Source organism: Python bivittatus, unplaced genomic scaffold, assembly GCF_059951505.1.
Source record: "Python bivittatus isolate LINGU-HERP-01145 unplaced genomic scaffold, Pbiv_v1 ctg000320_np1212, whole genome shotgun sequence".
NCBI lineage: Eukaryota > Metazoa > Chordata > Lepidosauria > Squamata > Pythonidae > Python > Python bivittatus.
Window position 1 is genome coordinate 753,970 of NW_028277052.1, and position 13,204 is coordinate 767,173.

General features: G+C 56.6%; 2 protein-coding genes and 1 non-coding gene across 7 annotated transcripts in view; 2 read left to right on the forward strand and 1 right to left on the reverse strand.

Annotated features, from left to right (window-relative positions):
- The window catches only part of SIK3 (SIK family kinase 3), a 77,487-nt gene extending 75,151 nt beyond the window's left edge, over positions 1-2,336 (forward strand). For all 4 annotated transcript variants that reach the window (XM_088138838.1, XM_088138840.1, XM_088138839.1 and 1 more), the window contains 2 exons: positions 107-280; positions 627-2,336. In XM_088138838.1, the coding sequence (XP_087994964.1) occupies positions 107-264 (158 nt within the window). In that variant the 3' untranslated portion in view covers positions 265-280; positions 627-2,336. The remainder of the gene's footprint in view (positions 1-106; positions 281-626) is intronic.
- A 2,335-nt stretch (positions 2,337-4,671) lies between these two features.
- On the forward strand, positions 4,672-8,767 carry APOA1 (apolipoprotein A1). Of its 2 annotated transcripts, none has more exons than XM_015891540.3 (4): positions 4,672-4,795; positions 5,213-5,273; positions 5,456-5,612; positions 7,945-8,767. In XM_015891540.3, the coding sequence occupies exons 2-4, from the start codon at positions 5,231-5,233 to the stop codon at positions 8,528-8,530; spliced, it is 786 nt and encodes a 261-aa protein (XP_015747026.1). In that variant the 5' UTR covers positions 4,672-4,795; positions 5,213-5,230; the 3' UTR covers positions 8,531-8,767. The 2 variants fall into 2 exon arrangements, with proteins under 2 accessions (XP_015747026.1, XP_007422949.1); XM_007422887.4 differs by having other exon boundaries at positions 4,707-4,788.
- An 830-nt stretch (positions 8,768-9,597) lies between these two features.
- LOC103049388 (uncharacterized) lies at positions 9,598-11,665 on the reverse strand. Its single transcript, XR_015795820.1, has 4 exons — positions 11,543-11,665; positions 10,703-10,776; positions 10,410-10,521; positions 9,598-9,879 (listed from the first exon to the last, which is right to left on the reverse strand). It is a non-coding gene; the product is annotated as an uncharacterized LOC103049388 (transcript).
- Positions 11,666-13,204: the final 1,539 nt, after the last annotated feature.

Sequence of the window (13,204 nt, forward strand, 5' to 3'; positions counted from 1 at the left end):
TGTCAGATGCCCTGGCTGGCAGGTGGGCAGGCCTCTCCCTGCATTGCTGCGTCGGAGGGTGGGTCTGACCAAAGCAACCCTCCCCTCTTTTCCTTTGGCACTGCAGATGGTGGGGAACGTCTGGAAGGGCAGGAGCAGCCCAACTTGGGTGATGGCAACCAGCATCTCAATGCCCCTTGTTACCCCTCCATGTGTGTGACAGACGTCCTGCTGAGTTACAGGCACCCAGAGCTTCCCTTTGGGGTGGAACAAGCAGGGGTCTAGCAAGCAGATGGCAGCCGTGAGTCTGTGTCCCTCTTTGAGGAGGGGTGGGCCTGGCTGGTCCTTCCTGGGAGCAAAGGAAGCAGCACCCTGGAGGAGGATCATATGGGCTGGGGGCAAAGTGCATGTGTGAATCAGTGCTTGGGGCATCACAGGCCCTGCTGGCTGCTTCCTGACTCAGCAGTCAGAAAACTAAGGGGTGGCTGGAGGAGCCAGACTCCCAGTGCCTTGCAGGGGATGGGGTGGGGTGGGGTGGGGGGTAAGGGGCAAGGGTGGTGTTTTTAGCTTTCCTTACTTCAAGGGAGGCGTTCTTGCTGCTCCAACCCAGCTCCCCACACTTCCCTTTCCGGGTGTTATTTTGGCAGGGTTATGTACAGCTTTGAAGCAAAAAGGTCCATTTCAAACCGACAGTATCTTGCAGCCTTGCGCCAAACAGCCATCGCATTTCTCTGGGAAGGAAACCTTACGGCGGTGGTGACTCTTCCTGCTCTTCCTCCTCTTCGTCCTCCTCCTCCTTGTTGGTCCAAGAGCGTGCTTGTTCCTTTCGGGTGTTCGTAACTGCCATATCTGCCTGTGACGCCAGCTGTTCTGGAAGCACCAGACCGCCCCTCCCGGGGCTGCGGGGACGGATCGACGAGGGTGGCAGGGCCTCCCCTCGCCCTGGGCGGCTGACGGCCGGCCGAAGGAAGGAAGGAAGAGGCGCTCATGCCAGCAATAAGCAGACATGGGGACAGGGCATTTCCAGGGCCTGCCCTGCGCAGGGACCGAGGGGGGGCTTGCCGAGGGGCTGGGGTGAAGCCTCCTTCACACCTGCCCTCCTCCTGCTGCTCGCCCCCAAGACTCAGGCCCTCTCTCCTTCTCTCCCCACTCCCCTCCTGGCCGTGGTGCAATATCGCTTTCGCGTCTCTCTCATTTACTGGCTTTTCTGTTTTTGAATTTCGTCATTGTGCTTAAACCTACTTCCCTTCCTTTCTCTTTTTGTACATCTTTTTCATTCATATCACGTGCTACCTTTTCTTTTTTAGTTTAATTCTGAGAATGCTTGGTTCTTGTTTTTTAACTTGTTTCCCTCCAGATCATGTAGGAATTTGTTTCAGTAAATTTTGCTATTATTATTATTATTATTATTATTATTATTAATATTATTATTATTAATAAATTAATTCAGAATGCCTTTCTGCCCCTGGCCGTGCTGCTTGCCCCCACCCCTTCCTCTCAGTGTTGGCTCTCCTCTTGGCCCAGCGTCTTGGCTGCGGCCTTTCCTACCCTCCTGAGGAAACCTTATTTTTGGTGACTGATCTAAGAATTGGGCGAAGCCTTTGTTTGGAGAGGGTCTCGAATCATCCTTCTGCCTTTGGGACTTTTGGAGAACCACCACCCAGAATTCCTGTTACTGACTTTTTGGGAAGAGTTTTTTTAAAAGGGGCAGTGTGAGCATTACTGCAGCTCCCCTGGATTTGCACAGAAGACGCAGAAGACCAGCAGAGCAAGGTTTTGGCTGAGCTGCCTCCCCACCTTCGTGATGAGTTAAGACGAGGTCTCCTCCTCCAGGCTGGATCAGGACTGGAGCTTCCTGGGGCTGGGGAAGCAGGGCGGCCAGAAGGACGGGGAGGGGATCTGAAGGCGGCCCACCATCCCTCCGGCACCCAAATCCACCTTTGGCCTGGCTTTGGACTCTTGCTTGTTCGTCCTTCTGTTTACGTGACCAGGGAGGTGATGGCAGCCACCCTCCAGCCCTCTTCCAACAGGCTGGGTAGGACATGCCTAGCTGGGCTGTTTTGCAGTATCACATTTTTTAATTTTGTTTTGGTTTTTGGTTTTTTTAATTGTTGCTTTGTATTGTAGTAATCAGTACTTACAGTATATGTTGAATGTATAACATACTTTGCTATTATTTCTGTTTTTGGGAAATGTCCAGAGTATTTTTCTCATTTATGTTGGACTAAAACAAGAGCCTCCATACACACCAGTCCCCCAGGTTTTCAGTAAATTCTCAGTTCAGTTTTGGGTGGGTGGGTCGTTTGCAACTAGTCACTTAGTTGTTCAAATAAACCCTTGATTCTGATTGGCTCTCAGCTCTGGTCTGGCTCCTCTCTTGCTGCACAGGAACCCGCTGTTGGAGAAGTTGTGCTGCCCAGCCCAGCACCAGGAGTTCGGGGTGCCCATGGGGCATGGTAAAAAGAGTCAAGAGGGTGGCTTGATGGTGCAATTGAAGCTCTGCCCATTTTTCACGTACGGCTACCCTTGACTTTTTTGACCACGCCCTGCAGGGGCTCCTTTGCGTTAGCCCCGTAACAAGTCTCTGCAGGGGGGCTGAGGAACAGTGGTGGGGATCAAATCTCTCCTGGGAGCTGGTGTAAGAGATTGTCCCCCACAAGATGACTAGGGGCCCCTGGTTTGCCATTAGGGCCTGATCAGCAGCAACATGTAGTCCATGGCTCTGGGTTTTGCAAATATCAAGGCCCCAATCAGCCTCAGGACAGATAAAAAGCTGGCCCCCAAGCTTGAGTCTGTGGGATACGGCAACTGACCTGACAGGACCATGAAGAAGCTGCTGTCGGTCTCAGGCAGCATTTCTAGGTAAGCCCAAAGTAGTCTTTCTCCGTCCCAAGCTCTGGAAAACAGGCCGGCCAGAGAAGATGGCACATGAGGAGGAGCCACGCAAGCAAGTTGCTCCCTCTTCTGTTTTGTACCTGCCGTTTGCATGGTTTCCTTGAGGATCCCTCTCCTGGCAACAGGTGGTTCTAGGCACGTGTCCGGCTAACGGGACTGGCAGCCTTTGCCTGCTCGAAGGCTTTTGCCTGAGGGAACCCCTGGTGGGTCCGTCCTGCTGTGCCTGCAGCTCCTGGGGTCCATGCCAGGCTCTGTCAGGGCGTCTGGGTGGCTCCTTTGCTGTAGGGTCCCCTTCCTGGGGAGATTTCCCAAAGCAGGGCTCTGCAAAGGCGCATCGGCTGCTGTAGGAGAAGCATCTCCGTGTTCTCTGCCGGCGTTTCACTTGCTCAGAGTAACAGCTCAAGTTTCCAAAACGGAACTGTCTGTAGCCTTGGAAAACAGTGAACCGCACCAGGCAGGATTTTCATCAGATGAGGCAGGCTGTGGGGAATCCTGCTGCAGAATTCTGAGCTGCGGTTCTCCAGCTTCCCTTTGATTTTGCTGGTGGCAGAAGGGTTGGTGCCTCTGCTCTCCCCTTGCCCCACCTGATGTGGCGATTACTTGCAGACCGGGAGAAGAGCAGGGGAGCCCACCTGCGAGTCTCCCAGTGGCTCCCCTCTGGCTTCCTCAGAAATCTGGCTGTGGGAACACTTGGCTGGGCAACTTTGTCCCAACATGCTTTGGCCATTGAGAAAAGCAGTGCACCCTCCCCAGAAATGTGGCTGGGCTGGGCTGGGCTGGGCTGGGCTGGGCTGGGCTGGGCTGGGCTGGGCTGGGCTGGGCTGGGCTACGTGACTTCTAGGGAAAGGATACCTCCATATTCTAGATGTGGAAGGACAGAAGTGGTGCGCAGAGAGTGGCTTCTTCAGCTGTGCCCATGCAAGGCTTGGCTTGCGTTTATGCTGTGCAGTTCATCACACGCATGCTCAGCTAAGTGCTGAGGCTTAATTGTGGAACCTCCAGGAGCAGCGGTGGCGTTAATGGGGAGGAAGCAAGTCTGATGGAGAACCGCGAGAGTGCCAGCCCCTGCTGGCTCTTCATACCAGCCAAACTCAGCTGATCCTGCGGTTGTGGCCAAGGAAGGTCTATCCGTTTGTTTGTTTGGCTAGGCCTGGTTGGAAACTGAAACCAGCCCCTATTCTTGTGTCCAGACAAAGGAGAAGTTTGCATAGGCCCCGGTTGAATCCTTTCAGGTTAGGGTCTCTGCAAAATCCCTCCCTCAATCCAGAAAATTTGGATTGCGTGTTCTCTGCCAGGAAGAGATGCGTTTACTTGCCAGCCTGCCACCCTCCATGGGCACTAGTGTGCAGTTCCCATCTGCCACCTGCAGCTGTGAGCCCATGCTCAGGTTGGCCGCCACTCTGCTGCTTCCAACAGGGTGGGGTAGGCAGAGGGACTGGGTTTGGTAGGAGGAGGAAGGCTGGCTTGGCTGCCTGTGCAGCATCCTCCCGTTGGCCTTGTCCCAAATCTGGGTGAACCCGACCTCCCATCAGCTTGCTTGGAGAGCTGGAGTTTTTCCATGGCCCGGAGGGCACTGCTGGCCCTCAAGCCCCCTGCAAGCAACAGGGCCTGCAGGCCGCCGGCTTTTGCCAAAGGCTCCTGGCTCGGGGTCCGTGCCAAGCTGGGTTAGCGAACTGGCCCGGGGCCCAGCTGTTGGCCTGATCCCTGCGCATTCGGCTTGTCACTGGTTCTCCCGGCCTCCTGCCTGGGGATGTGTTTGATCCTTGAACTCTCAAGCGCCACATAGTCATCACTCAGGAGTGAATTCCCTGTTTATAGCTCCTGCTTATCTCCAGCAATAAACAACTCGGCTGGTATAAAAAGCCTCGACCGACAACCCTGCGGCAAAGAACGCAGCAGACGCCAGAGCCACTCGTAAGAGGTGGGGACCCCGCCAGGCTTGGCTCCAGCTGGGTGTTCTCTTCCTCCCTCTTCGCCAACGACTCAGTCTGCGAGAGGGTGGTAGACAAGAAAGGCCGTGGGACGAGGATCAGGGGCTGGGCAAAGCCTGTCTTCCGGAGCTGCATGGGGCCTCCTGTGGTGGGCCAGGGCAGAAGAGGGCCCAGGCTGGCCATCTTGCAGGGGCTGATTCCCCAGCCATGATGCTGTCTGGGCACGGAAAGCCACCCTGCAGCTTGGCTGGCCCAGCACCCCCTCCAGCTTCCAGCAGGCTGACGGGGGCCTTTCAGCCCTATTGCCCTTGGGTCACTGCCCGTCCCGGGAGATGGACGCCTCCTTCGGGGCTCCTGCGGCCTGGGGAGAGACGTGAAGTGCTTCTCTTTGCTTCTCTCACCCCCAGGTTTGGACGTGGTACAAGATGCCGACCCTCAACGTGATCCTGGCTCTGCTGTTCCTTACAGGTGACTCTCTGGGCAGAGCAGCCTTGAGGTGGGGGTGGGGGCGAGGCTGCAGCCTGGTGGGGGGCAGAATAGCTGCTATTGCAGGGCTCGAACAGAGCGCGGTAGCGAAGCTCTGCCTTCTGGGTTACCCTGGCGGGAGATGGCTGCCGTCTGCTCTGATGCCTGTCTGTGTTGCCCTGCAGGAGCCCAGGCCCGCTACTTTTGGCAGCACGATGACCCCCAGCAGACCCCCCTTGAACGCCTGCAAGGCATGGGCCAGGTTTACCTGGAGTCTGCCAAGGCAGCAGTCAAGCAAGCCGTGGACCAGTTTGACTCCTCCGCCATGGCCCAGGAGCTGCAGTGAGTAGTGCCTTGGGGTGGAGGCAGGCTTGGGTGGCCCCTTGGCCGAGGGGGGCAGCCCTGGACTCTTCTGGAAGGAGGAAGGTGGAGCTGCCATTGCTATGCCCTGAGGACCGGGCACTGGTGTGTTTGTCCACCCACCTCTAAGGGTGCCCAGCGGACCGTTGGCAGAGCAAGCACGGCAGGACGAGGGTCCTGGCTGGGGGAGGCATTCATGTTCCTGCCCTGCGGGAGGTTCAGCCTCTGGGCTGCGCACAGTCTGGTTCCCACGCGAGGGGGAGAAGGGCCCATTGCCAGGGTGAGGCTGATCCTGGTTCCTCCCTGGCCCCCGGGTGACCGACGGGGTCCAGGGTGGTGGGCCCAGGAGAGAACACTGGCGATTCTTCTTCTGGAAGATAAAAAGGCCCAGCCTTTCCCATAGGGAATTCAAATGGAAAAGCAGCCAGCGACAAAACCAAACGCGTCTAGAGAGGAAAAACAAAACAAAGCTTGGGAGCAAGTGCACGCGTCTGCTTGAGGGGAAGTCCCACCCGTTGCCATCCCCGGATTCGGTGTCTGCGCCCAGAATAAAGTTCGGACGGGGGAAGAGGCTGATTGGAAGAAGGCAGGGAGAGAAGTCTGCCCCGTTGCCGGAGGCCCTGCGTCGTGGCCCGGCAGGACAGGGCCTGAGGCAGCGTAGCCCCGACTCCCGCGGGCCGTTCTGCGCTCCCCCGTGGGAGGTGGGCCTTTTCGCGGCGGCCCAGTTTCACGTGGCCCCTCGCTTCGGCGTCCGCGGGCGGTTAAGGCGACTCTGCTCTTCGGAGGGTTCAACCTGCGGGAATCGCTGGGTGGCACAGCCCGCGGGGCCTCTGGGGCTTTCGCTTCTGAGGGAGGGGGGGTTCCATTTTGACCCCGGGGGGCGTGAGAAGTGAATGCTGTGGGGCATCTCACGTTTGGAAACAGGAACTCTGCTGGCATGCCTGGGCTCAACAAGGGATTCATACTTCAGATCGGTTGATTTTCAGTGGTGGTTTTAAAGGCTTTGGGAGATTGTGCTTTGAATCTGACTGACCTTCAGAATACCTTTGGCGATATATGAACTGGAACATACGTTGAGTAAATGGTGTGGCCGGATGCTTTAGCAGCCTCTGAGGTACCTGCACTTCTAGCTTCTGTAAGAGATGCTGTGCTTGAACAGGAGCCAACCAACAATTCATTTTTATATAAAGCATTAAAAGATGTAATGCCGGTTATACATTTGATCTGTGAAAGGAAGAATTAGAATATCCAATTTTGGAAAATCAGTGGATCCAGATATTTTTTAAAAATTGAAATATGAAATACACCTCTCATGATTTAACAATTAAACTAATTCATCAGAAAATATTTTGGGGGTCTATTGACCTGCTCTAAGAACCTTTAAAAAGCAGTGGATGTTAATTTCCTATGTTGGTGATGTAAAGTGTTTGGAGGTTCTTTAATTCACATGATTTGGTCTTGTTCTGTTATAGCTTTGTTTTGGTTTCCAATGAATACATGCGTTAACATCATTTTGGGAAGAAATATTATATTTAAGGATCTCAGTGTGATCCTGAATTATATTCCCAAAACATCCAATTTGTCATTTCATGAAGAGTTTTGGCTCTATCAAGCCTGCGGTATGGGATAAAGAGGATAATCCTACATAACTGGAAAGAAAGTCTGATTTTAAGAAATAGATCCAGGACATGAGTTTGTGAGCTATTTTTGAAAAGGCTTTGTGTTTTAGAAATGAGAAGATGACACTGTGTTATGGCCTAGATTTAATTATAAGCATAATGGCTGAATCAATCCCATATAGATATTTACATGGATTTTTACCTGTTAATTAGGTTGCTTCAACATTTATTTAAGTTAATCACTATCACATATTTAGGGTCTTTCCCCCCCCCCCCTTCACAATATAATCCCTATTCATCGTAGGCTCTTGTATTTCACTAAAATAATTTTTAAAACATTTTTTTAAATATATGTTTTTTAATCGTTGGTGTTTTTATTAGGAGTGTTGTTATTACTCTGTTGTACCCATGAGAGAGTCTATGGAATGAGGTGGGGGGGGGAAACTATAAATGAGAGGGAGAGAAATAGTTAATACTGCGAATAAATGGGGAACAGATTTGAATAAATTTGTGGGATTTTTTCCAAAGTGATTGTCAATTTTTCAGCCAGATCAATTTCCCACCCTTTTAATTCCTGTCATCCAACCAAAGATGTATTTTGATTTTCCATTATTTTTCAAAATGCTCTGGGCACTCTGGAGGGGGGGCAGTTTCTCTGACCCCTGCAGCCTCTGACTCAGCTCTTCCTCTTACAGCCTGAATATAGGGGAGAAACTGGAAACCCTAACAACTGTATTGCGAGAGGTGAAGGAACAGGTAGCCCCTCAGTGGCAAGAAATAATAACTGAACTGAATAATGGGTGGCAGAACCTGAAGCAAGATATGGCCAAAGACGTGGAGGGCATAAAGGCCCAGATCCAGCCCTTAGCGCAGAAGCTGAGTGTGAACGTGCAGCACGAGATAGCCAACTACTTGCGGAATGTGAAGTCTGTCTCCCAGGAACTGCATCAACTTGCCCACGAGAAGCTGGCGCCTGTGGCCGAGGGCTTCCGGGACAAGGTGCGAACCCACGTGGATGAGTTCCGCAAGGACGCAGCTCCCTACACCAAGGAGCTCGAGCAGCTGTTCTACGAGAAGGTCCAGCTGCTGCAGCAGTCGGGTCTCTCTGAGCTCACCAAGTTACAGACTGAGTTGCAGCAGCACGTGAGCAGCGTGCATGAGAAATACAGCCCCCTCTGGCAAAAGGCGCACAAGGAGCTGCAGCCCTTGCTGGAGAGAGCAAGGTCCTTGCTTGCAATCATCAAGGCTCCGGAGCAGGAGATCGAGCAGCAGAGCCCCTAGGGCCCCAGCCTTGGCGGCTCCCTCAGCCTGAACCAGCACTGCCTCTCTTCCACCCCTTGCACGGGCCCTGGCGACCTGCCCTAGCCTGGCCACTGGGACAGCTGCAGGGACCGGGCAATTCCTTTCCAAGACGGAGGAAGGCCAGGACCCTCCTCCCGCTTCTGCCTGGCTCGTGCCCCCCTCCTAGTCTTTTTTCTCCTCTTCTTTTTTGCCAAATAAAAAATGATGACCTCTAAACAGCCTTTCTGTGCTGGGTGTCCACTGGCATGACAAGGGATGGGGGTGGCAACTGGGAGGCGGGAGGGGCTGGGGGTTCCTCCTTCAGTTTGTCAAAAGCTCCTCTATGCCTTTTTGGCAAAAAAATTGCAGCTGGGGGGGGCTGGGAAGGATCCTTCTCCCATATTGACTCCAACTGGGTGTGGAAGGGTGGGGTGGCCAGGAACAGCCAAAGCCTGTGGCCCTGGAGCTTGGAAGAGGGGTGGGATGAAGGCAGAGTGCTTTGGGGTGCAGGCGTGCTCGCTCCACCCCTCATAGGCCAATCTGTGCCAGCTCTCCAAATGCACAAATGGGACTGGCCACACATGCACAAGCATGCCTGCTAATGTCAGGGGCAAGCTGGTGGGTCTGGCATGCAATAATGGCAGGCTTGGCAGGACCCAGAAGTGGTTTTGGGGCCGGGGCCAGAGCTCCCTGAAGGCAGCATGTGTGGATCCAGCAGAACCACGTTTCTCCCTGGCCCCAGGCCCAGGTTTCCTGGCTCATCGCACCCCGGGGACCGTGGTGCAGGGCCCCCCTGCTTCCCCCTCAGCTCTCTTGGGGCTACCCAGGGCAGGTCAGCCATGCTCCACAGGAGAGGTCAACCCCTGGGCACCACCCACCCAGTCAGGGCTGAGCAGGGTCAATGTTTTGGGAGCAACCCCTCTGCTCCGAGGATGAGGAGCCGTGGACGTCAGCTGCCCCCTGGGCATTTTGCCCTTGGATGCTCCCCTGAAATCCCTCTTGGACTCTTGCTGGCAGTGGGCTTGATGCTCCCTCCATTCGGTGCGCAGGAAGAAAGCTGAGCATGCAACGTTTTGCTAGTTTTAATGAGGAAAATTCCACACTGGAGAGGGGCCAGAAAAGGTGGGGGGGCAGGAGAGGCTGAGGATTCCCAGAGGAGCAGGAGGAAGGAGAGCTGCACCTGGTCCTGAGGATGGTTACGGTGGGCACTGCTCAGCTGGGCTCCTGGGTGTGGAATGGGACTCCAGACTCATGCGTTGGCCGCCCTTTTCTCCAACAGCTTTGAAACATGACTCTTTACATGTCCATACACCTCCTGGATGCTGGAAATGCCAGTCTGGACCAATTCCCTGGAGAGAGTTGGGTGGGGTGAGAAGGGCAGGAAGGGGGTTCAGGTGATAGGCCCCCTCAGATGCCCTGTTTGGCTGGGAGACACTGTAGCTGGATTCACGCTAAGCCCGAAGGGGGTCTGTGCAGCCTGAAACATTTATTTTGGTGAAGCAGCCTTTACGTGGAAACCTAGCCCCCTGGGCTTTGCTAAGCAAACCAAGGCTTAGTGTGAAATGAGAGCCCTGATCACAGTCTTGACCAATTTGTGGACATATTTGGGGTGTGTGTGTGTGTGTAGGTGATGCCCCTGGCTCTCTGGAAGCAGACTGGAGGCTGGACAGGCAGCGTGATCCACGACTGGTTCTGGAGCTACCAGCTCTGCTCTCCTGGGAGATTGTGCCCCTGCTGCTCTGGAGGAACAGCCGTAGGGGATTAACCCCCTTGCCTTTTGCTCCAAATCGCTCTGTCCACATTAGGGGCAGCCTCCGAGTGCTGTGCAGGGCCAGGGGCTTCCTCCCCACCCCCAAAATGCCAGGGCTTCTCAACCCACCTGAACTGCTGGGCAACATTTGATGCTCGGAAGGCGCTCATGCGCTCTTGTGCTCTCTGCATCCAATCCTGAAAACTGGCCTTCAAGGTCCCCTCCTGGGGTGCCTCAGCTCCTGTGAAGCCAAGTGGAGGAGGCCCAGAGCAATGGGGGGCGCTCCGGCCACAGGGGCACAGGGAAAGAGCACAGCAAAGGAAGGGTGCTTCCCCCCTCCCCAGCCCCCTCCCCTCTGGGCACTCTGTGGCCCTGCCTGCCAAGGCCCCCGCTACGCTCCCTTGCCATTGGCGCCCGCTTACGTGCAAAGGTGGCGAGCAGCACCAGAAGGGCAAGCAGCAGCAAGAGGGGGGGCCTCATCTTCCCACGGTGGGACCTGTGCCAGAGAAAAGGGGCCGTCACTGGCCTCCAAAGGGAGCTGTTTCCGGGGGAGGAAGGTGCACCCCCGCTGAGGGGCAGGCGACGAGGCCAGTGGGTGGCTCTTGGGCCCTTGCCTCTGGGGCCGGTACGTCTTGGAGAAAAGGTGGAAGAAGGGCAGGGAGCCGGGCGGGCCCGGAGCAGCCCCTACCGCCACCACGTACGCCGGGAAGGCGCAGCGGGCTGGACGCGGAGCAGCGGTGCCCGGGCGGGGACAGAGCGCCAAGGCTCGCCAATGAGGGGCGCGGCCGGGGGCGCTGGGCGCGGCTCCCTTCTCTTTCTCGAAGCGCGGGCGAGGGTGCCGGGTTCAGCCTCCCCTCCCGGATGGTCGTCGGAAAGCGCGCTGCGCATCTCTAGAAGCCCTCTTCCGGGGACTGGCGCTGGCAGAAGTGCTGGGTTCCTACCCCACCTTTCCCCCAGGGCTCAAGGTGACTTCGGGGAAGCTTGCCCTCTCCTCCCCCGGAACAGCAACCCCGTGAGGTAGACCGAGCTGAGAGGGGGAGAGAGAGGCGGGCCAAAGCTACTCAGGGAGACCTGAACGCGGCTCTCCCTGTCCCCGCCGCCCGCCTGCGCCGCTGGGCCCCGCGGGGAAGAGAGGAGAGGCGTCAGCCCTGCCTGCCGCCAGCCGCGGGCCGCTGAGCCCGGCGGCCGCGGGGAGGGGCGCGCCCCGCGCCGCTGGCTGCGCCCGGGCGGGGCTCCTTCCCGGCGCCCCGCCCGGCTCCTACCGTCTCCTTCGGCTTCCCGCTGCAGCCGCCCGGACTGCTGAACGGGCGGCCGCAGCTCCCCATTTATACCCCTCCCCCCTCTGGCCCCCCGGGGCTGCTCGGCCAAAGTTCCGCCGGGGGGGCTGGTGGGAGGGGCCGAGGCCAGACCGGGGGCTTCCGTCCGTCCGTCCGTCCGCCCCCCCCCCCGCCTGCCGTGTTTGCCCTCTGGCGTCTCCGCTGAGGGTTGGGAAATTCGTCCGCCCTCTGGCCCCAGGGCCAAGGCTGCTGCTCTGCTAGCCTGGCAGAGGCCCCTTCCCGAGCAGCCCCCTCTCGGAGCCCCAGCCTGGCCCTGGCGGCCCCCTCCTCCAGGGCCCAGGAGGCGGCGGGCTGGCGCAGGCCCTCCCGGGGGGCCTCTCTCTATGCACCACCTCATCCGTCTTCCTTGGAACCTGGCATGAAAGCCCTGCTGGGAACTGCAGGGGAAATATCACCAGACGCCTGCTGTGGAAGAAACACTGACCCCCCCGGGACGAGGGGCCCTTCCCCACGCCCACCTCAGTGGGGCTGAGGGTCCGGGAGCTGCTCCCAGGTGCTCCTGGGGCTGCTGCTGGCTTTCTGCCAGGCAGGGCAGCTACTCCCAAGGAGCGTCTCCCTCTGAAGGGATGCCGGGGGTGGGGTGGGGTGGGGTGGGGTGGGGGAAGTGCCTGTGTCTGAGCGTGGGGCACCTCGGACAACATGGAAACCCTCTGTCTCTTCCGCGATCTCCTGATTTGGGGCCTCGCAATCCGTTGGCAATTTGTGGAGAGGATCCCAAGGCCTGTTTGTAGCCTCTCTCAGGAAGCATTGCCGGTGGTCGGCGAATGCCCCCCCCCGGAAAGGGCCTGAAATTGGGCAGCTGGGGAACTGCTGTCTACACTGGGACCAGTGCCAGCTTGCTTCTTGTGCCAGCTTTCTCTTCTTTCAGGGATAATTTTGTTCTCAGGAAATCAGCGAACAAAAACCAGGGGTCCAAACCTGCCTGGTTAGCTCCATCCTCTGGGCAGCTATTTCCCATGCAGGCTGGGGAACTCTGGGAGGTGGTCCACGTATCTTAAAGTTGCGAAGGTTGAGAAACCTGCTGTGGGGAGAGCGTCATCTTGGGAGGCTCGGCCTAGATTGGTGGGATCGGTGCAACATCAGGAGCTTTTTTGACGCCCAGGATGGCTTCCCGAAGCAAGGACGAGGATCCCGCTGCGTTTTCCTTCTCTTCTTCCTTTTAGGCATCAGGTCTTTTATGGTGAAGGGGCTCGGTTCCTGGCAAAGGTTGTGCCGGGCAGCTGTTTCTTCCCAAATGTTCTTCAAGGTCCTGCCATATCCTCTTGCGTAATCAGGTACACTCTGACAGCCTGTGGCCATCTTGTGCCCTGCAGCGCAGACACCTCTAAGCATGAGAGAGATCATCTTTGAACCCTCCAGGCTGTTGCTAAGCTGGTGCCCCTTCGTCCTGCACATCAGACCGGCATCACCTTGGACTGTGATCCTGAGATAACATACCCAGGCCAGCCAGGGGTCAGTTAAACAAACTGGCTTAGTTCCACAGCAAGAGGGAGGCCTTCTAATCCAAGCAGTGGGCGTTTCTGTGTTGCCAGTTTCATCTGAGGGAGGGGAAGAGGCACCCTGCACATGCTCAGAGGCAAGAGCAGA

Bases quoted from the DNA above. Each gene is read 5' to 3' on its own strand.
- APOA1 (XM_015891540.3), top strand. From the start codon at position 5,231: ATGCCGACCCTCAACGTGATCCTGGCTCTGCTGTTCCTTACAG. The intron at 5,274-5,455 runs GTGACTCTCTGG...GTTGCCCTGCAG, and splicing joins GGCTCTGCTGTTCCTTACAG to GAGCCCAGGCCCGCTACTTT. The intron at 5,613-7,944 runs GTGAGTAGTGCC...TTCCTCTTACAG, and splicing joins GCCATGGCCCAGGAGCTGCA to CCTGAATATAGGGGAGAAAC.